Source organism: Saimiri boliviensis, chromosome 12 (genome assembly GCF_048565385.1).
Source record: "Saimiri boliviensis isolate mSaiBol1 chromosome 12, mSaiBol1.pri, whole genome shotgun sequence".
NCBI classification, from domain to species: Eukaryota; Metazoa; Chordata; class Mammalia; order Primates; family Cebidae; genus Saimiri; species Saimiri boliviensis.
In genome coordinates, this window is record NC_133460.1 from 78,147,867 (window position 1) to 78,168,843 (window position 20,977).

The window sequence follows — 20,977 nt, forward strand, 5'->3', positions numbered from 1 at the left end:
GTGTATGTACAATGCCACTTAGGCCACCGGCTTTCCGATGGCTGCACGTGCCCACCTGTATCATAGTCTGGGTCTCACCTGGTTAATAAACCTGGGGACTTCCCATCACTAACCCAACTCCAACACACACACACCCTCCACAAGCAGGCATGCACACACGCACATCCTCTTACAATGACTTAAAATTGGGTCCTTCACCTTTAGCAGTCATGCTGTTATTCTATCCATCATCACATTGCTCACCTGACACCAATCCCGGTTTTGCCATAACCAAGGGTTTCTCTACTTACCTCAAAGTACAAAATCAAAGTAATGAATGCAATTAGTGAAAATGGTCCTTAATTTTGTAAAAGAAAAACTTACAACATAACATTTTCAAAAGAGGAATTCAATGACATGAACATTACAGCTTTCTTGCCATTGGTTCATTAGTGCCCACCACCAGGTAAGTGGCTAGCAGGAAGGAGAGGTAAAAGCCTGAACTGACATTTGTGCTGCCATCTTGAAAGCCCAGACTGACGTTTGTGCTACCATCTTGGTGAGGTCCTGTTCAGCTCTTTGACTGCCCCAGACTGGGCCCATCCATCTGACTCGAATGTTCTTCCAGACAGGTCAGGAATGCCATGAAAAAAATATACTAACCATACAAACCAATTTATATTCTTCAAATTGTTTTAGAATGTTCTGTAGACTCTGTCTTCAGACAAAAACAAACTGATCTTCAAGACAGTTGCCAAGGAAACCACTAGATTGGCTTTCTAATGCATCGTGATAAACATGCATTAAGTGGAACTCTTGAAAAGGGATATATTTTACTATGACTCTCCTCCAACTAATCTCTAGGGCTCAGGCTCTACAATTCATCAAGCACTCTACAGAACATTAGGCATCCAGTGTCTCCCCAAACCCAGCCACAGTCTGTGGATTCCCAGGGAGAAATCTTCCTCACTCTGTCATTTCTTGAAACTCCTTAGATAGCCAAGGGGTGAGAGGAGAGAATGAAGGAGGAATAGGTTCTTTGGCTAAAGGAAGAATAAGAAAAGGAAGAAATGGAAATGTAGAACAAAATAAAAGCAAGAAGGATGTGACAAAACAATCTAGAAAGCCCAGGCCACCCCTTTAGCAATCAGCGTGTCCACAGTTTCACTGTTAGGGTCAACAATATTTGCATCCATTAGATTACTATTTCTTAAAGTGTGATCAGAACCTCTTCAGGTACTTGTTAAAATTCCAATTCTTGGACCCTCCCTAGACCTACTGGATCCAAATCTCTGCAGGCATGGCCTGGACATCTTCATTATCTCAAGCGTCCACATAGTTTATTTTGTCAGTGGTCATGTCTTGCTTTGCTTCTGTGGAAACTGCTCCCCATCTTCTGGGAGTGGAATGGCCCTCATTGCTATCCATACGGTCCCCGCTTCCCTGACACTTTAGTCTCAGATGGCACCTCCTAAGCTGGGCTGAGCTCACTCACTTTCCCAGACCCTGCCCACCTCACTGCAGCTGAGTGGTCCCATGGTGGACATCGTGGTTCAATTTGGGCAACAAATCCCTATGCGTTTGGAAGTAGATGGGGCTGCATTACAACAAACACTCAAGGACTCTCTAATATTTGAACTCATAGGAAGGGGATCACAGCAAGGGGGCAGATTAAATAGACTCAGAAAAACAGAGACGAGACACAGAGAGACCCTGGTTCAGGTTTGTTCTGAGTCATAGCTAATCTCCTGCCTGGATTTAGAGAGTTACCTGGAAATTCTTACAATAAACTCCCCTTTGATACGAAGCTAATTTGAGTCTCATTTCTACTGTGCATCTAAAAGTACTCCAACAAGATAAAAGGGCAAACATGTCAGCTCCTGCCATTGCATTTGGGGCTGGGATAATGGGTCTTCAAGGGCAGGGAGCCCCTTTACCTGGGAGATGTTGGGCTGGAAGGTGCTGTGCAAAGTCCTTGTTTCCACGTGCTCAGGGACCAGCCCCTGAGTCCTGAGGATGTGAAGAGCAAGCCGCTCTTCAGGGGCCCCGAGGTGCTGGTGCAGGATTTTGTTGGCTTCTGCAACGGAAAGTGGCATTGAAGCAGGAATGAGGATTTGGGAATAGTTCAGCCAGACTGCCTGGAGCTGCTTCCAGCACTTCACCCCAGACCTTGCCAAAAGGGACAGGCAGCGCCAACATGCAAACTTGGACTTGTGAAGAAATAGTTGCCAGAAAGAACTTCTGACTAGGAGCCCTGCCCTACCCAGGCTCAGACCTAATTTGTGGACTGCCAATAGTAATGGGACCAGGACACCGGAACGGGTTAAGTGGGAGCATTCTGTATTTACTTCTGTGGCACAAGCTGATGGCCTGTCTGTTTCTCAGCCTCCCTTGCAGTTAGAGGGGGCCATGTGACCCAGTTCAGCCAGAGGGTAACATGGGTGGTAGTGACATGTGTATCACCTCCAGACCTAGCCCATAAATCCCTCCTGGGGGCCGGGCACGGTGGCTCACACCTGTAATCCCAGCACTTTGAGAGGCCAAGGCAGGAGGATCACAAGGTCAGGAATTCAAGACCAGCCTGGCCAATATGGTGAAACCCCATCTCTACTACAAATACAAAAACTAGCCGGGTGTGGTGGCGTGCGCCTGTAGTCCTAGCTATGCGGGAGGCTGAGGCAGGAGAATCACTTCAACTCAGGAGGCAGAGGTTGCAGCGAGCCAAGATTGCACCACTGCATTCCAGTCTGGGTGACAGAGTGAGATTCCGTCTCAAAAAAAAAAAAAAATCCCTCCTGGGTCGTAGGAGTCTCTGTGCCTTTCTCTTCTGGCTGCAAAAAGAAACAGCAGCCTTAGACTCCTGTGCTGAAGAACTGCAGAGCTAGAAGATGGCAGGGCCATGAGTCCATGGAGCACTGCTTGGAAGACAGCCGTCCACCTGGAGGAATACCTACTTAGATTCAATGAGAAATGAACTTCTTTTGTGTTAGAACACTGAAACTTGGAGGTTCAATTTTTACAACAGCTAGCATCACTGTGGATTTTGTTTTGTTTTGAGACGTCTCTCTCTGTAACCCAGGCTGGAGTGCAGTGGCACGATCTTGGCTCACTGCAACATCTACCTCCCGGGTTCAAGTGATTCTTGTGCCTCAGCCTCCTGAGTAGCTGGGATTACAGGTGTGCGCCACCACATGGGGCTAAGTTTTGTGTTTTTAGTAGAAAGGGGGTTTTGCTATGTTGGCCAGGCTGGTCTTGAACTCCTGGGCTCAAATGATCTGCCCACCTTGCCCTCCCAAAGTGTTGGGAATACAGGCGTAAGCCACCACACCCGGCCATCACTGGTATTCTAAAAACATAGGCCCCAGATTCTCTTGACACTTCTCCCATGAAGAGGTGGGTCTGTACCATTTCCTTGTGAATCTGGAGACATAGTCAGACACCAAAGTATGGAGAAAAGATGCTGAATGACTCTGAGGCTTAGACATGAAAGGCCACACAGTTGCTGCCTGGTTCTCTTGGGACCTTCACTCTGGGGGACACCATCCACATGTAAGGAGCCTGAGTCCCCAGAGTCTGCCATGCTGGAAAGGCCTGTGTGGGTGCTCTGGTCATCAGCCCCAGCCAAGAGCCAGCATCAACTGTCAGCTGCATGTGTGGGACCCCAACTGCTCCCTGCAGCAGGGCCTTCGGATGACTGCAGCCTCAGCTGACATCTGGCTGCAGTCACAGGTGATGAGCCACCCAGGCCCAAACCTAACTTGCATACTTCCAACAGCAAAGGGACCAGAACTCCAGATCGGGTAAGTGGGAGCATTCTGTATTTACTGTTGCGGCACAAGCTCACGGCCCGCCTCTGCCAGAACTGCTCATCTGAGTCCATCCTGAATTCCTGACCCCCCAAAATTGTGAGCAAAGCAAAATGGCTGTTCTCAGTTACTAAGTTTTGGGGTGATTTGCTATGTATCAATAGTAACTGGAACAATCCTCGTGACTGATACAGCTTTTTTGGGGGGAGTTTGATTGTTTGGGGGTATCCTTAACCATTAGACTACGATCCTTCCCAATTTATTTCCAATCCTGTTTGCAAGTTCACATGTTAGGAGCAGCATCAACATTTCTTAAACATCTAATCGTCCCTGATACCAAGGCCTCTTTAAAATGGAAAGACAAAACACAGTTTTGTTTGTTTGTTTGTTGAGACAGGATCTCACTCTGTCACCCAGGAGTGCAGTGGCGTGATCTCAGCTCACTGCAACCTCCGCTTCCTGGATTCAAGCCATTCTTGTGCCTCAGCCTCCCAAGTAGCTGGGATTACAGCCATGTGCCACCATGCCCAGCTCATTTTTTCATACTTTTCGTAGAGATGGGCTTTCACCATGTTAGCCAGCTGGTCTTGAACTCCTGAGCTCAAATGATCTGCCCGCCTCAGCCTCCCAAAGTGCTGGTATTACAGGTGTGAGCCACTGCACCCAGCCTCAGAAGAGTTTTTTACAATGTCACGAATCAAGCTGAGGGGCAGGAAGCACTTTTCTTCCTGTGCACCTTTGTTCAGCTCCCCCCGGAGATCCCATGCACCCGCCACTGCCTGCTCTGGGTGCAGATTCCGCCAGACTCCTTACATGTGGATAGTGTCCTCCAGAGTGAGAGTCTCAAAAGAACCAGGCAAAAGCTATGTGGCCTTTTGGGTCTAACTCACACGCAAAATACGGAAGCACAGCTCGCATGCTCTATGATGCTAACTGCAGTCTTTGTCATGGTGTGGCTAGCTGTTGACGCGTCAGGACCGGTCGTATTATAAATTGCTACTTGGGAAAGAGCAAGACCCAAGCTTGGACACAAGCCACATGAGAACTTAGAAGGCTCTTCAAGCCAACCACAACATCCCTGAAGCTTCTGCAAGAAGGGCTGGCCCAAATGATGGAATAAACCTGGAAGGGAAATTCGCACACTACCCTCTGGGCATTTTTGAGCTGATTATGCATTATATGGAAATTAGTTCTTTACTAGTACTTTGTGTCCAGCTCAAATGGCTATGATCTAAAAAGAGCAAGTAAAACATAGGACAGTCAAGAAAATGTGTCCACTCTGACACTTGACAAGACAGCAGAACTCTACTATGGCTGTTGTTAGATAGTGTCATGTGCACAGAGTCTCCTGTGGTATAATTAGGGCACTGGCTCTGTCTATTCACACTCCCAAACCCAGCAACATATTTGGGTTACTATACTTGGTACTAGTTTACAATCCACAGCTAGGCGCTCACCAAATTCATCCAAACTGTAGTCTCGTCCTCCATATCTGATTCTACTCCCATCTTCGGAAAGGATGGGTGGTGGGAAGCCTTTGAATCTGGCGACATTTTGAAGCAGCTGTGTTGGTCTCAGTTGATCTCGCCAGGTATTGACTCCAGAACTGCGAACAGCATCACACGGCTTAGAGTTAGGGTTGAGCCTGTGGGTTCTTCTCGGAGTCACACACACATGCTCATGTACTCTCAGGTGATCCCCTACAGGGAGCAGGGAATCTGTGCTACACTCTGACTTTGGCATAGAAATCTATTTCAGAGTACTAAGAATCCACATGCTATTTCGGCCTCAGCGAAACAAAGGTATTTATTTATTTAATATTTATCTTTCTATGTAGCCCTCAGTTTCCTCCTCTGTAAAAGTGAGGAGTCTGACTGAGATCACTGTAGTCACAATAGGCAAACTCATAAACTAGAAATTGCAAGCTATGTCTTATCAGATACTGTGGAAAGACACTGCATAGCAGGCAGGGGAGAGAGACTTCCTAAAATTAAGTAGAGGGCACAGAGAATTCCTATTTCCCAAGTGCAGGAAATCCCTGCCATCCAACGTGGCCAGCCGTCAGTCCTTGACATGCAGGAGGGACTCAGTGAGGGAGAGCAAGGGAACTGGTGTTCCGGGCTGCTACCTGTGCCATTTCCCAGCGCATGGCACTGCTCCAGCTGCCATGTTTTACACACATTGTAATGTGAATGGGAGTCATGCAGTGGCCCCGAGATTGCCTAAAATAATCCTGTGCTTGAAATTCGTACCTCACTGAGTGATAGGAGCATCATCTCAGTGAAGGAGGGCACTAAGGTAGAGGGCCCAGGCCTCCCCAGCTGCCAGTGTCAGAGGAAGCGCAGTGCCTCTTGTATGGTCAAAGCAACTTACACGCAGTACTGCTCCGATATGCCACAGTGGGACCCAAAGCGGGAAAGGAATCGGTTTTCCAGATCAATAATTGTTTCTCCTACTTTTTCATCCCGGGTAAAGGTGTCATAATCATAGACAGAAATTTTCAGGTCCTTCTCTTGAGGTAAGTAGCAGCTCAGTTCATACATCCTAAATAAACAAATACAATGTCAGAATCTCCACGATCCACCCGGGTTCCTCACAAAAACCCAGGTTCTGTGCACGGAATCCCCGGGCCGTGCGTGTTATGGCTGCTGGAGGACATCCGAGTAGGATAACCAGGGTGAGTGGTGGCGAGTGGGGATGCTTGATCAACAGTACATACTAGCAATAAGAACAAGAAGAGAACATATGCTTGCTTAGGGAAAACTGTGGGCTTTAAATACCTAGGTTCAAATCCTCCCTCTGCTGCTTACTAGCTGTGGGATTCTAGACCACTTACTTCTATATGCTAAGTTTTCTCATCTATAAAGTGGTGAAAATAACACCTCCCAATCCAGTGTCGCTAGAAGGATCAAGTGAAGAAAATTTTTTTTTTGAGACCAAGTTTCACTACTGTTGCCCAGGCTGGAGGGAAATGGCACAATCTCGACTCACTGCAACCTCTGCCTTCCAGGTTCGAGTGAGTCTCCTGCCTCAGCCTCCGAAGTAGCTGGGATTACAGGCATGCACCAGCACATCTGGCTAATTTTTATTCTTAGTAGAGATGGGGTGTCACCATGTTGGCCGGGCTGGTACTGAACTCCTGACCTCGGGTGATCTGCCTGCCTCGGCCTCCAAAAGTACTGGGATTACAGGTGTGAGCCACCACGCCCGGCCAAGTGAAGAAATAATTTAGAGAGCATTTGTCATGAGTGCATTTCTCCAACAGCAGTATAATAATGACGATGTATTATGATATTATTAACTTTATCATCACATGCCCATTAGCTGTTCACCTGAGCACCTGCAGTCAGCTCCGAGATGAGTAAGGCACAAGTACCCTGACTTACAGCCCCCTACCTGTGCCCCTTCTAGGTTCCCTCCTCCGCCTCAACAAACACCACTGCCCCATGGAACATCTCTGACTTGCCACACAGAAGCACAGGGGAGGGGAGGGAGTGCAATTCGCCATAGGTGTGATGTACGGGGTGCCCTGAAGCCTCTCCCCCTCCGCCCTCCTCCCAGACCCTCTGGGTCTGCCCTTGGCTCCAGTTTTTTTAGGCTTTTTCTGAAGAACCCACATTAAAATGCAAACACTTCTGAGATGAAGATAAAGAATCAGATAGTGCTTTCCGTGGCGGGTGAGCAGTGTACACTAGAGGGTGGGCTCTGGGCTCTGTATATGCACTGTCAGCAGATGGGGCGGTTCCAGAGAAGGTGCTCAATACATTGTGCTGAAGGAGAAGCTATGAGAAGCCTCCTCTCTGCCTATCCCCCTTCTCTGTGCACTCTGGTGCATGGACTGGTTCCTGCCCAAAGAGCCAGGAATGTTGACTCATTTGAGCAGAAAATGGATATGAGAAAAGATGCTTCAGTCATGATAACACATGAAGCACCTTACCCACACGTGCTACAAAACATCGTGTTTCCAATCCCAGAGTCCAAGAAACTAATCACATGTGGTCTCTGGGAGAGAGAATTCTTTGGTTAAATAAGGTTGAAAACCACTTCTTCTGCAGTTCTTCTGGACAAACTAAAGGTTCTGAGAAGTCCTGTAATTATAACACATATGTATTTTTTGAGACGGAGTCTCACTCTGTCACCAGGCTGGGATGCAGTGGCGCAATCTCGGCTCACTGCAACCTCTGCCTCCTGGTTCAAGTGATTCTCCTGCTTCCGCCTCCCGAGTAGCTGGGATTACAGGCATGCACCACGACACCCAGCTCTTTTTTGTGTTTTTAGTAGAGACAGGGTTTCATCGTGTTGGCCGGGGTGGTCTGGATCTTCTGATCTTGTGATCTGCCAGTCTTGGCTTCCCAAAGTGCTGGGATTACAGGCGTGAGCCACTGCACCCAGCCCTATAATCTTTTTAAACTTAAGTGTCTTGGTTTCACTAAGGATTTTTTTTTTCTTGGACTATCAGTGTTCTGTGGAAAACACTGATATTCTTATGAATGCAATCTGCCATGATGGATAGGACTCGGAGTAATGGCCACACACATAGGAAAGGTTGTTCCTTCCTGAATTCCTGTCCCAGAGTCCCCAAGAGTCTCTGCTGAGAAGAGTCTCAGCCTAAGACTGAGGCCATGGACCAGAGCCATCTGAGGGGCTGCAGAACCGGCATCTCCTTGGCTCCACCCTGCTGGATGAGGGGAAGTCTGCCCACCTGCCAGAAAGCGATTGGCCGAGCAGAGCCTGACAGCACAGCTTCCTTCCAGGGTGCCCCCGAGCAAGACTTTTCCTGCCATCTAATTAAGCTTGTGCCTGGCTCCTTTGAGACGAATAATTCAGACAGGGTTGCCTTTCTCCCTTCAAAGCTGGCTTTCCCTGCTTCCCTGTCTCCCTCACAGAAGCCCTCCTTCCTGCCCTGCGTGCCTTTTCCTGTCTAGACCTCGGGGCTGGATCAGTGGAAGAAAAGGAAAACGATCATATTGCGGTGCCAGAGGATTACTTCCATTCGCTGGCCCGGGAGCGCGGCCTTGGGTGTGCAGACACTGTATGTGTGTGTGCACGTGCGCACAGGCATGCGTGTGTCACACAGGAGAAAGACAGACTAGGTAAGGCTACAAACCAACACACTCGAGAAGAAAAGAAGCGTATGGACAAGATAATAAAGCCAGAAATAAAAATATATGCCACGCAGCAAACAAGAACACCGTATTCTCTCACTCAGCAAGGTTCTGAGAACAAAACATCATTTTCACAAATGTTTCAGACAGAGAACATTTTGCTACAGGTGATGGCTTTACCACAAATGTGAAATACCACCAAGGCAGCTGGAAAAGCACAGGGCTTGGAGTCAGCAGAATTTCTAGCTAAATCTCAGCTCATCGCTTACCCCACGTCTATAGACAAAGCTCTGGGAGCCATTTCCTTCACCTGTATGGTTGGGTTGGTAATCCCTGCCCTGAGCAGTTAATAAGTTTGACATGCAGATGGAAATCAGACTGTGGCATGCCACAGCGACTCTGGGATCAGATGCTCTGAGTTCAAATCCTCACTCTTAACAGTCTATCTGTGCCTCAGTATCCTCTGTTGTAAAACAGGAATGATCGGCTGGGCACAGTGGCTCACACCTGTAATCCGGCACTTTGGGAGGCTAAGGTGGGAAGATCACTTGAGGTTAGGAGTTCAAGACCAGCCTGGCCAACATGGCGAAACCCTGTCTCTACTAAAAATACAAAAATTAGCTGAGTATGGTGGCCCACGCCTGTAATCCCAGTTACTTGGGAGGCTGAGGCAAGAGAATCGCTTGATCCCAGAAGGCAGAGGTTCCAGTGAGCTGAGATCATGCTACTGCACTCCAGCCTGGGCAACAGAGCAAGATTCCATCTCAAAAATAAAAATAAAAATAAAATAGAAATGATAATAATAGCACTCAGAGTTGTAAGACTTTTGAGATGTTTTATATCAACAGCTCCACAGCCAGCCAGGTGGGAGGGGAGGTCCCTGGAAAAACTCCACTGGCCTATGCTCCTGTAAAGCTAGTACTTGTTACCTGTCTACCCCGCAAGCTATCAGAACCAAGCTCCTTCGTTTACGTGAAATTCTTTTATTTGGATTTATCTATTTATTACCTGCTCCCCTGTCTACAATGTGTAGTTCAAGTTACAGTTTCAGGGCCTAGAACAGAGTTGGACACACATTAACGTCTTCATTAATGTTCCGTGGAGAAATGAAGGCCAGAAAAAAACTTGGGAATGTACATTACCTGCCAAAGACTGGGTTGAGAGTGTTGGGAATGTAGTGATCTCGGTCTTCAATGACTTTTCTGCCCAGTGATATTTTTATGTAAGGGTCACACTGTTGGGACAAAATAGATGGGATGTTACATCAGCGCAGGGCACAAGGTGAAGTCAAGTTCAGGGACAGACTCGGCTCGCCTCCACACCCATTCCCAGCTGATGACAAGCTGGCTGCCATGGCACCCATGGCGAAGACGAGGGAGCAGTGCTCCCCTTTGGGTGGCATGCAGCCAGCTGTGTGGGTGCAGGGGTGGTGGCGGGGTGGTGGTGGGGGCAGTCCTGGCTCACACCTGTAAAATGAGAAGGATGAACCAGGGGACCTTAAGCCCCTGCAAGCTCTTAGATAAATCCCCATAGGGACAATCCTCCAGAATACATTGTTTTGATGGAGTATCTTTCCCCTAGTGAGATAACAGACGCCCAGAAAGAAAGAACACGACAATTACTGCTGCTGATGACTGTAATTATCTTGCTACAGGAGAAGGCCCCACACCCAAACTCTTACCAGGCCATTGTTGTCCTGGGGCTGGAGCTCCAAGCCTCGAACAATGTAAATCCTAACCGTGCATTCCTGTGGGACGCTGTCAGGTAATTCCCGGAACTGTCTGGGAGGGGCTGGCACGCTGGGGTCATCCGGTAGAGGGTAGATCCGAAAGGAACCCTAAGAGAGAGACAGAGAGACACAGACGAACTCACAGAGGACCCTGGGTGGCCCGGACAGAGGGCTCCAGGGCAGTCCCCTCCTCCCCCAGGGGTGTGGGATTGGAGGATGGAAGGCTGCCTGCCTTTTGTGAAAGAAACAATGTATATTGCACTTTGCATATTTCCTGTAGGGAAGGTGAAGTGATTCACAAGTAATTATTTGAGAGCTCACAGGGGAGATGAGGGGACAGAGGAGAACGTGGGCCAGTGTGACGCAGAAGGTGGTGGTGAGAAAGGGTGAAATGCGACATTCTTTGAAGATAGGAATAATAATAATTACTTTTTAAACTCAGTGAAATACCAACAGTGATTCCCCTTTTCCTGCAGCACCTCTGTACTCCACCTCCCACTCCCAGGCAAACTCCTGTTTATCTTTCAGACCTCAGCTGAAAGGTGTCACTTCCTCCAGGAAACCTCCTTGACTGCTCCTGGGCTGGGTATGTCCTCTGGGTGCTCTCATCCAACCCCCTACTCACCCCTGTCACAGCACTGGCCTCTGCATTGAGATAATCTATTTATTGTCTATATCCTTCCATAGACTTCGAGCTTCTGGAGATGGGTGAGTGGGGACATTAGATCTTGTTCATCACCTTATCTCCAAGGCTTAACACAGGACTGGGCATACAGCAGGGGCACAAGATATGTACTTTGAGGGAGCAAGCCAGCAAAACTGCTGTAGAAGCCAAGTATTTTGCCTTGAACCCAGGAGAAAGCACTGAAGCTGGATTGAGAATGTATAGGTCTCAGTTCCAGCTGTCTTCATTCAGTCGGGCAGCATGAAATAAGCACCTACTATGTGCCAGGTATTGGGGACCCACACAAGAACTCAGTGACTCCCATCTGGCATAGGGATGTTCAGTAGGGTTGGCTCTTGCGCCATTTGTGATTGTGTGGTGGGAGGCTGTCCTGAGAAGGATTTGAGACCGTGTGTTGGACATCATCCTCTGGTCCCTTAGCAACGTCTGCTGCAGGCAAAGGATTAAGAAGCAGCCGCACATTTGCATGGCTTTGCTAAGCGTGGTTGCGGGGAGGGGCAATTATAACAGCAGATACTTTCCATGTGAAAGATGCCTTCATGGAGGCATGAACCCGGACCTGTGGGAGCCCAGAACAGGAGTGAGTCACGCTGCCCGAAGCAATCAGGGAACACTTGACAAAGAGCGTGACATTTGAGCTGGGGCTTAAAGGAATGAGAAGGTCTTTGTCAGACCACAGAGGCGGTAGAAAGGGCATCCAGGGAAGGAAGAAGAGCCTGTCCCAAGGCTCCGACTTGCGAGAGGACAAGGTGTGTCCGGGGCTTGGGTGAGGCTCTCCCAGGCAGTAGGGTGGAGTGTGTGAGGGGAAGGGAGGCAGGGGACCACGTAGCTTGGGAAAGCCTGGCTCTGCCTTTGGAAGGTGTTGCAACTTGACTGTGGAAACCCAAGCTAAGCCTCTAAGTAGTCCAGAGATAAGATCAGATTTGGTTGCAGGGAGGCTGGAGAGGAGCGTGATCCGAAAGGTGACGAGGACTGTCACGTGGGAAGTTGTCATGATGATCCTGCTGAAAGCCTGGTAGGGGCGGTGGGATGGGGAAAGGAACCAGATCTTGGAGAAACTGCATCTTAGGATTCAAGGCTGCTTGGCCTGAGAAGGGCGGCAGGAAGAGATAAGAAGATGGCTCAGAGTGCCCTGGCTCCCCCTCCCCCTCCCCCTTTTCCTTTCTGTCACTTTCCAGCATCCCTCAGAGGCTGCAGGACGTGGTCCTCCCCAGGCCCTGGTTGTTCTTTATCCTAGATCTGTATCAAAAATGAAAGTGGATTTTAAGCAGCACCAACACACACATCTTACTCACCTTAAACTCTCCGACCACAGAAGGATCTTCATTCTCATCTGATTTGCCTCGGTACAACTTGAACGTATCTGAGAAGTCTGTCAGGCCCTGAAATTCTGCCACGTTTTCCAGTTCGCAATCATATATCTGAAAATCATCAGTAGAGTCTTAATTTCTCATTAACATGCAGGTAAGGTCTAAAATTAAAAAGACTGACAGTATCAAGTGAGCATGAGGTTGCAGACGGGGCAACTGGAACTCCCAGATCACCAGCGGGAATATAGACAGATACAACCACTTTGGGAAATGTCTGGCAGTTTCTTATGGAGTTAAGTAGTCACATCTTCCATGATCCAGAGACTCCATTCCTAGGCACTTACTGAAGAGAAGTGAAAACATGTACACGTGATACAAGAATGTTCACGGCAGCTTCATTATCAGGAGAAAGAAAAAACAACTTGTGGCATATCCACACAATGAAATGCTACTCAGTAATGACAAGGGACAAGCTATGAATACACACAACCACATGAGGAGTCTCAAAACTACAACATGGGGCTGAAGAGCCAGACACACCAAACATAAATCATACATGTCCCTTTAGAGCAAGTGCACAATCAGGCAAAAGCAGTTTGTGGCGAGAGAAATCCGATCAGTTGCTCCCGGGAGGGATGAGGATGGTGGAACATTGACGGAAAGGGACACAGGGAAGCTTTCTGCGGTCTTGGAAAAGTTCTCTGTCTTGCTTTGGGTGGTGGTTCACACAGGGTATATACAATAATCACAACTTGTTGAATGGATCACTTTATTGTATGCCAATTGTGTCTCAATTTAAAAAGCAAGAGGAGTAGAGGAGGAAGAAGGGAAGAAAGGCAGGAGAGAAGGAAGAAGGGGGAGAAGGAAGGGAGGCAAGCAGGAGGGAGGGAGAAGGCAGGGAAGGCAGGAGGAAAGGAAGGAAGGGAAGGAGGAGAGTAGGGAAAGAAAGAAGGAGGAAGGAAGGAGGGAGGAAAGGGAGGGAGAGAGGGAAGGAAGAAAGGAAAGGAAGAAGAAAAGGAAGAAAGGCAGGCAGGAAGAAAAGGAGGAAGGAAGAATGGAGGGAAGGAAGGGAGGAGGGAAGGAAGGGAGGCAGGAAGGAGGGAGGAAAGGGAGGGAGAGAGGGAAGGAAGAAAGGAAAGGAAGAAGAAAAGGAAGAAAGGCAGGCAGGAAGAAAAGGAGGAAGGAAGAATGGAGGGAAGGAAGGGAGGAGGGAAGGAAGGGAGGCAGGAAGGAGGGAGGAAGAAGGGAGGGAAGGCAGGAAGAAAAGGAAGGAAGGAGGAAGGAAAGTAAAGAAAGAAGGAAGCAAGGAAGGAGGAAGAGAGGAAAGGAAGGAAGGAAGGAAAGAAGGCAAGGCAGGAGGAAAAGGCAGGCGGGAAGAAAGGAGGAGTGAGGGTGGATGGACTGAAACTGATCCCTCAGCCCGTTGGATCATTTTTCTGAAGTAATGGTTCTTTACATACTAGTATTTCTTAAGCTACACTCAGAGGTTATGCCAATACCGTGAAAATTATTTCAATGGCTAGATATTTCTCATTCTGAAGTGTTTTTTTTCTCATACACATTGTTCTGAAAACTTTAGCACTGCTTCTGCTTGAGTACACTACAGGCTGAAAATTGAATGAAGAATTGAAAAATTCAAAACGTGAACAGAAAGCTCAGAGGTAGTCAGCCGTGCCGAGCTCAGCTGCGTGTCTTCCTCCTGGGTACATGTTCCCATGGCTGTGATTTTATGCTGCATACATGTGACAGACTAGACTTTTCAGTGCGTGAAACCAAGCCCTGTTCAAAGTACACAATGCAGCACGTTGACATCTTGCGTCATTCTGCAAAGAGCTCTCTGACTTCTGGGTTTCCCTGAGTCAAACTGGATCATCGTGGTCTAATTAGCGTGGTACCAGCCCATTCCCAACTGCCTGCCAGGTGCCTCCAAGCCCCAACGTGGCAGTCACGTAACCGTAACTCGACAGCTGTCCTCAAGTTCTGGAATCTTGGCAAAGCCACCAAAACCCATGCAAGAGGGCTCTGCGGGAGGGCAGAGGTTTTCCTGGCTCCTGCTCGTTAGCGCCCACTCAAGGGACCTTTTATTTAGTCATCCTCTTTGCTCTGCCTGTGGCCAGTTTTAAAGAATGTCAGTGCCCCGCCCACAGCAGCATCGATCCAGGTACCTTGAGCTTGGAATAGCCTTTCTGAATATACTGTCCGCATTTTTCATGTTCCCCCGAGGAAGCGTAGAATTTACTCCACCAGTCCATGATTTCTTCCTCCTAAAGACATGTCAAAATGGAAAAATCTTTAGTGATGACCTGGATTTCCAATCTATGCAGGAAAATGCATGTGTAATAGGTAAGAAGAAATAGGTTCTTTTGACCCTGTTAGAGGTGAGATGATATGACTTTTGTTGACATGCACAACAGAAAAGCATTCATGATTGTTCTACTCAGAAGCTAGAGGTGAAATGACCATTCTTGGCCAATGAAATGTGTTTGGCTTTAATGCCCACAGTCATACTAGATAATGTTCTTATGTCCTTTAGACACAATCTATTAATTTGTTGGTTTCTACATTTTTATTCTGTTGACTTGATATTTATATATACATATAAATTTAAAGAAAACCTCCGACATGTGTTTCCTACTGTCTCATCTTCTTAGCCCTTTTACCCAGAAATGCCTTGTATACAACTCACTAGCTAAGAATTGGAAAAACTGGTTTCAATTCAAGTTCCTTCCTTTATTTTATAAGCCATACCCTATGTTACCAGCTGTACCGGCTTGGGCAAGTTGTTTAACATCTCTGAGCATCAATTTTCTTCATCCACGGAAGGGAATAACGACACAATGGACAAAGCATTCACATGCTGCCTTCATCTATCTGCCTCCATCTACCTCCAAAAGTTGTTCTGGAAATCGTATGGGGTCTTTAGGAGAAAGAGTTTTGAAAACTATAAAACGTGAAACGAAAGGAGGGAGGCATCATGGTTTAGTTCAGGCGTCCCCAAACTTTTTACACAGGGGGCCAGTTCACGGTCCCTCAGACCGTTGGAGGGCCGCCACATACTGTGCTCCTCTCACTGATCAATGAAAGACGTGCCCCTTCCTGAAGTGCGGTGGGGGGCGGATAAATGGCCTCAGGGGGCCGCATGCGGCCCGCAGGCCATAGTTTGGGGATGCCTGGTTTAGTTAGACCAGGGCTACCGACCTATCCTAGGAGATTCTGATGCAATCAGCCTGGGTGAGACCAGGGCATCCAATATGCTTTCAAAAGTTCCCCAGTAAAGTCCAATGTGCACAGTGTTGGGAATCTCTGGTTTTGATGGGTGGTTCTTGGTTGGGCAGAGGGACAGCATGTCAGAGTCACTTGTGGAACACTGTCAAACTATAGAGGCCTCCCAATCAGATTTATAAGAATAGATTCTCATCAGACCCACCCATTGCTTATTTTAACCTGCCTTGGAAAAAGTCAAGTTGCCAAAAAAAAACCACTAAAAACCAAACAAAATGGAAGGTCACCTGCAATAGAGCCTCCTATTCAGTCTTAGGGGAAAGGAAGAAGAGACAAGAAAAGCTTTTATTTACTTATTTATTTTTATTTTGAGACAGAGTCTTGCTCTGTCTCCTAGGCTGGAGTGTACTTGCTCGATCTCGGCTCACTGCAACTTCTGCCTTCTGGGTTCAAGCAGTTCTCCTGCCTCAGCCTCCCGAGCGGCTGGGACTACAGATGTGTGCCACCGTGCCCCGGTACTTTTGTGTTTTTAGTAGAGGTGGGGTTTCACCATATTGGCCAGGCTGGTCTCAAACTCCAGACCTTGTGATCTGCCCACCTCAGCCTCCTAAAGTGCTGGGATTACAGGTGTGAGTGGCCTTGAAAGGCTATTTCTTATTCATGTTACATGTTACATTTTATGCTTGGGGTGTGTGTGTGTGTGTGAGAGAGAGAGAGAGAGAATGTGGGTGTGTTACACATACATACACAGAATTACTTCCCCTTTATGGGTACAGCAACCTACCCCTGGATTTAGTTCTTTTTTTATTTTATTTTTTATTTTGAGACAGCGTCTCACTGACTGTTGGAGTGCAGTGGCACAATCTCAGCTCATTGCATTGCAACCTCCACCTCCCAGGTTCAAGTGATTTTTATGCCTCAGCCTCCCGAAAAGCTGGGATTACAAGCACCCACCACCACACCTGGAGAATTTTTGTATTTTCAGTAGACAGGGTTTCCCACGTTGGCCAGGCTGATCTCAAACTCCTGGCCTCAAGTGATCTTCCCGCTTCAGCCTCCAAAAGTGCTGGGATTATAGGAGAGGGCCACCGGGCCCAGACCCCCTAGATTTAGAAAAAACTTTTCCCACAAAAATCCTGGGCAGAGCCAGGCGCGGTGGCTCACACCTGTCATCCTAGTACTTTGGGAGGCCAAGGCAGGGGGATTGCCTGAGCTCAGGAGTTTCAGACCAGCCTGGTGAAACTCTGTCTCTACTAAAAATACAAAAAATTAGCTGGGCATGGTGGCGTGCACCTGTAATCCCAGCTACTTGGGAAGCTGAGACAGGAGCATCGCTTGAACCCAGGAGGCAGAGGTTGCAGTGAGCCAAGATCACGCCATGGCACTCCAGCCTGGGCAACAGAGTGAGACTCCATCTCAAAAATAAATAAAATAAAATAAAATAAAAATTCTGGGCAGAAAATATACAAATCTTAAATGTAGCAAAATGTATGCCATAGTTACCTTCTCTGTCAGCTGCTCGTCCACATGTTGGGTCAGGAAGAGGGCAAACCATGTAACAGGTCACACAGATATGGAGACCCCAGGAACATGAGGTTTAAAAAGAAAGAAAGAAGGAAGAATTATTTTTCATGCATGCCTTACATTATCAACATTTTGATGGGTTATTTAAATTATTCTAAGATGAGCCCACAACTGAATACATCTTACTGGTTTCTTTTCTGAAAATATGCAAAAGGTTACACACAGTATGACCATGAAAGCCTAGGAAGTAGCACCTTCTCTGCACCCCCTCAACCCCCACAACTCCACCACCATCTCAAGTTTTCGATGGAGTTAGACATTTCCCAGTCAGCTAGCACAGAGCTCACACGGGCAGGGTGGTAGAGCTGCTCACCCTCCTGCCCCACACCTTTCATCCCATTTAGTTTCTAAAATATATTCCCAAACTTGGTCAATTCTCCTCCCCACAGAAAACGATCCTGTCACAAGATATGTTTGACTGAAATGTTATCATGTGGGTATCCCTGCCACCATGCCTATGTTACAGCACCAAATGAAGACTCATCCATCCAAACTGCTCTAATATGAGGATGTCAAGTTTTCCCAGTGGCCAAATCCTTTCACGTAATTTTTTTCATGGAGAACCCACCCGGATCTCCAGGGCCCATCCAGGAGGTGAGAGAATGAAGAACTGGGAAGGGAGGCTTGAGTGTGGTCCTGGTATCTGCTGGGGCATTAGCCAAGCTCATTCGCAGGAGCAGCTTGAAGACATGCTACCTAGACCCCTTTCTGAGCTCCTAACTTTATGTTCATTCCTAAAGGGCTCTTCCTCTGGCTGCCATGTGAGACGGCCTTCTGTAGGTGCCCCTTGGTATTTTCCAGATTGATTTTTGTTCAGCACAAGGGTATTGCCAAGAGAGGCAGAGGGACAGACAGATGTATCAATTCTTTCTATTAGATTCATACCAAAGCAAGATTAAAGGTTAAATTATCACAGCTGAATTGAGATCTTTGAAGGGAGTGATTTTATTCCCAAGGTACTCTTATATTCTCAGTGGTTCCTGAAATCAGATTTTTAGAAGCCATTTGTTCACAATTCAAACCATTTCAAGGAAAAGAACCGTTCATGATTTAAAAGGCATTATTTAAGACAAGCTGCTGATTTTAAGATTGAGCATTAGTATGGGAGAATTTATTCATGCCTAGACGATCATCAGTTCATGTGGAAAGGTAATGGAAACAACTGATGTGACTTGCTTTGTGATATCTAATAATAAACTCGCAATGGGAATCGAATCATTAAATGGCACAGAAGATTCTTCATTTAGGTGTAAAACAATCACATTTGTTTAAAGATCAGTTTTCACTCCAAAATCTAATAGAAAGAGTTGTAAGAAGGATTCGAGTCTTTAGGCTGAGGTCCCACAGTCCCAGGCAGCCTCATGCACCTGGTTATCATACATACATGCACTGTCGCCGGAGAAGCCATTTTGCTGAGTGCTGTTGACAAACTGCTTAAGCACTGGAATTGGAAGGTAATTGTTGAGATGGCCATGTACGCATGTCCACGTTATCTGGCTAGCATTTGACCTATTTGCCCCGAAGACTTATTTCTTACTTTTCTTGTGATAGCGCTCAGCCCATTTGTTGAGAATTCCCATGGACATCACAGAGTAATGCCATCAGTTTCCGGAGCGTGACATTGTCACTCAAAGACACAGCCGCCAGCCCCCAGCAATAGCACAGTTATTTTTGAGCCATTCCCTCCATTTACCCAGACACAAAGCCTGAATTGAGGAAGTGGTAATACATGTCCATTACATGTACATTACATACACATGTAATACAGGACATCAGCAAGCCTGTCATTAGCTCTTTCAAAGCGCGACTTTGTTCATTTGACTTTGTACAGATGTGTAATGTCTACTTTGATGAACTGGTGGACTCAGATCTTTGGAGATTTCAACCAGCCTTCCTTTTCCTTCCTTCCTTTTTTTTTTTTTTTTTTTTTTTAAGATGGAGTCTTACTCTGTTACCCAGGCTGGAGTACAGTGGTGCAATCTCAGCTCACTGCAACCTCCACCTCCTGGGTTCAAGTGATTCTCCTTGAATGACCCTGTTTGTCAGTGTATGAGACACCCAGGTTTTTCTATTCACTGTAGTTTTGAAGTGAAGAAATCGGTTGAAATACTCAAGCCCCCTTTTTAAAACTAAGTATTCCAGCCACCTCTACACGAAGGAAAGGGGGGAAAGTCTCAGCCCAGAAAAAAGAAAACACCAAATATCTCCTGTTTTTCTCGGCACGTGGGAGGCTCACTGCGACCTCCACCTCCTAGGTTCAAGTGATTCTCCAGTGAGCCTCCCGAGTAGCTGGGACTACAGGCACATGCCACCACACCTGGCTTATTTTTTGTATTTTTAGTAGAGATGGGGTTTCACTGTGTTAGCCAGGATGGTCTTGATCTCCTGACCTCATGATCTGCTCTTCTCAGCCTTCCACTTCTGTTCCTCAGTTGTACTTTGGGCTACGGAGTACACCGAAGTCATGTAATAAGAATGGACTAATGATGAGAGATGGCCAAGCTGGAGGCAGATTATGCAGTGAGACCTTCAACTGTCCTTTTCTAGAGTAGTTATAAAAATCTACAGAAAAGCTCTTAAGTATATTAACTTCTGCCAAGGGCACTGCTATCCTACTAGGGATATTTAGGGTGGTTTACAAAGTGATCAGAGAAGTTCTGGCATATGGGATGGGAAATTTGACACTGTCGTTTGTGACTGTAGGTCTCCCAGAGAGTCAAATCAAACACGCTGCTGCACGGTGCTGGCTGTGGAGACTGGATTTAATATGGTCCAGTTGTTAGTGAGTTTAATGCAGTGAGAAGGAAGTAGATTTTTTAAGGCACTGTTTATGGGCATAACATATTAAAGTACAATCTTGTGCATTTTTGGGCTAGTTTGCACATTAAAACATGCTGTGAATATTCATCATAAATGCCAGGAGAAACAGGGAGATATTTGGTGTTTCCTTTTTTTCTGGGCTGAGACTTTTCCCCCTTTCCTTCATGTAGAATTGGCTGGAATACTTAGTTTTAAAATAGGGCCTTGAGTATTTCCACCAATTTCTTCACTTCGAAACCACAGTAAATATAAAAACCTGGGTGTCCCATACACTGACCAACAGGGTCATTAGAAATTTATGACACTTCTGCTTTATGTAGGGGAAGAATCTGGCATGTTCTATCTATCTCTGATCTGAAGACTGCAATGCTATAAATTTGCTTCTGAGACTTCACTTTCTCGCAAAAGATCTTTCAGAGTGTCTACACCCATGGTTCTCAGACCTGCCCACACATTAAAATCATTCGAGGAGATTTAAAAACATACTGATGCCTAGGTCCCTCTCCCTCTTGGGAAGTGAGGCCTGGGTATGGGTATTATTTTAAGTATTCTGGGTGGCTTATTAGCGAGGGTTGAAGACTACTAGTCTACAAAATGTCATCATAACTGTTGATGAGCGCAAAATTTAGGCTCTTGCCTGTACTCAGTCCTCAATAAATGGATTGACTGATGGATGATTATAATCACAACAAATGGTTGTTTGACTGAATTCGCCAAACGCTTAGATATATGGAAGA

At 46.9% G+C, this 20,977-nt stretch overlaps 1 protein-coding gene across 2 annotated transcripts in view; it reads right to left on the reverse strand.

The window, feature by feature from the left end:
- Positions 1-20,977, reverse strand: part of MYOF (myoferlin) — a 185,007-nt gene that overhangs the window by 18,979 nt on the left and 145,051 nt on the right. For both annotated transcript variants that reach the window (XM_074382594.1, XM_039465156.2), the window contains 8 exons: positions 17,340-17,351; positions 14,780-14,878; positions 12,600-12,725; positions 10,572-10,727; positions 10,033-10,124; positions 6,159-6,329; positions 5,243-5,391; positions 1,917-2,056 (listed from right to left, as the gene is read on the reverse strand). In XM_074382594.1, coding sequence (XP_074238695.1) covers positions 1,917-2,056; positions 5,243-5,391; positions 6,159-6,329; positions 10,033-10,124; positions 10,572-10,727; positions 12,600-12,725; positions 14,780-14,878; positions 17,340-17,351 — 945 coding nt within the window. The remainder of the gene's footprint in view (positions 1-1,916; positions 2,057-5,242; positions 5,392-6,158; positions 6,330-10,032; positions 10,125-10,571; positions 10,728-12,599; positions 12,726-14,779; positions 14,879-17,339; positions 17,352-20,977) is intronic.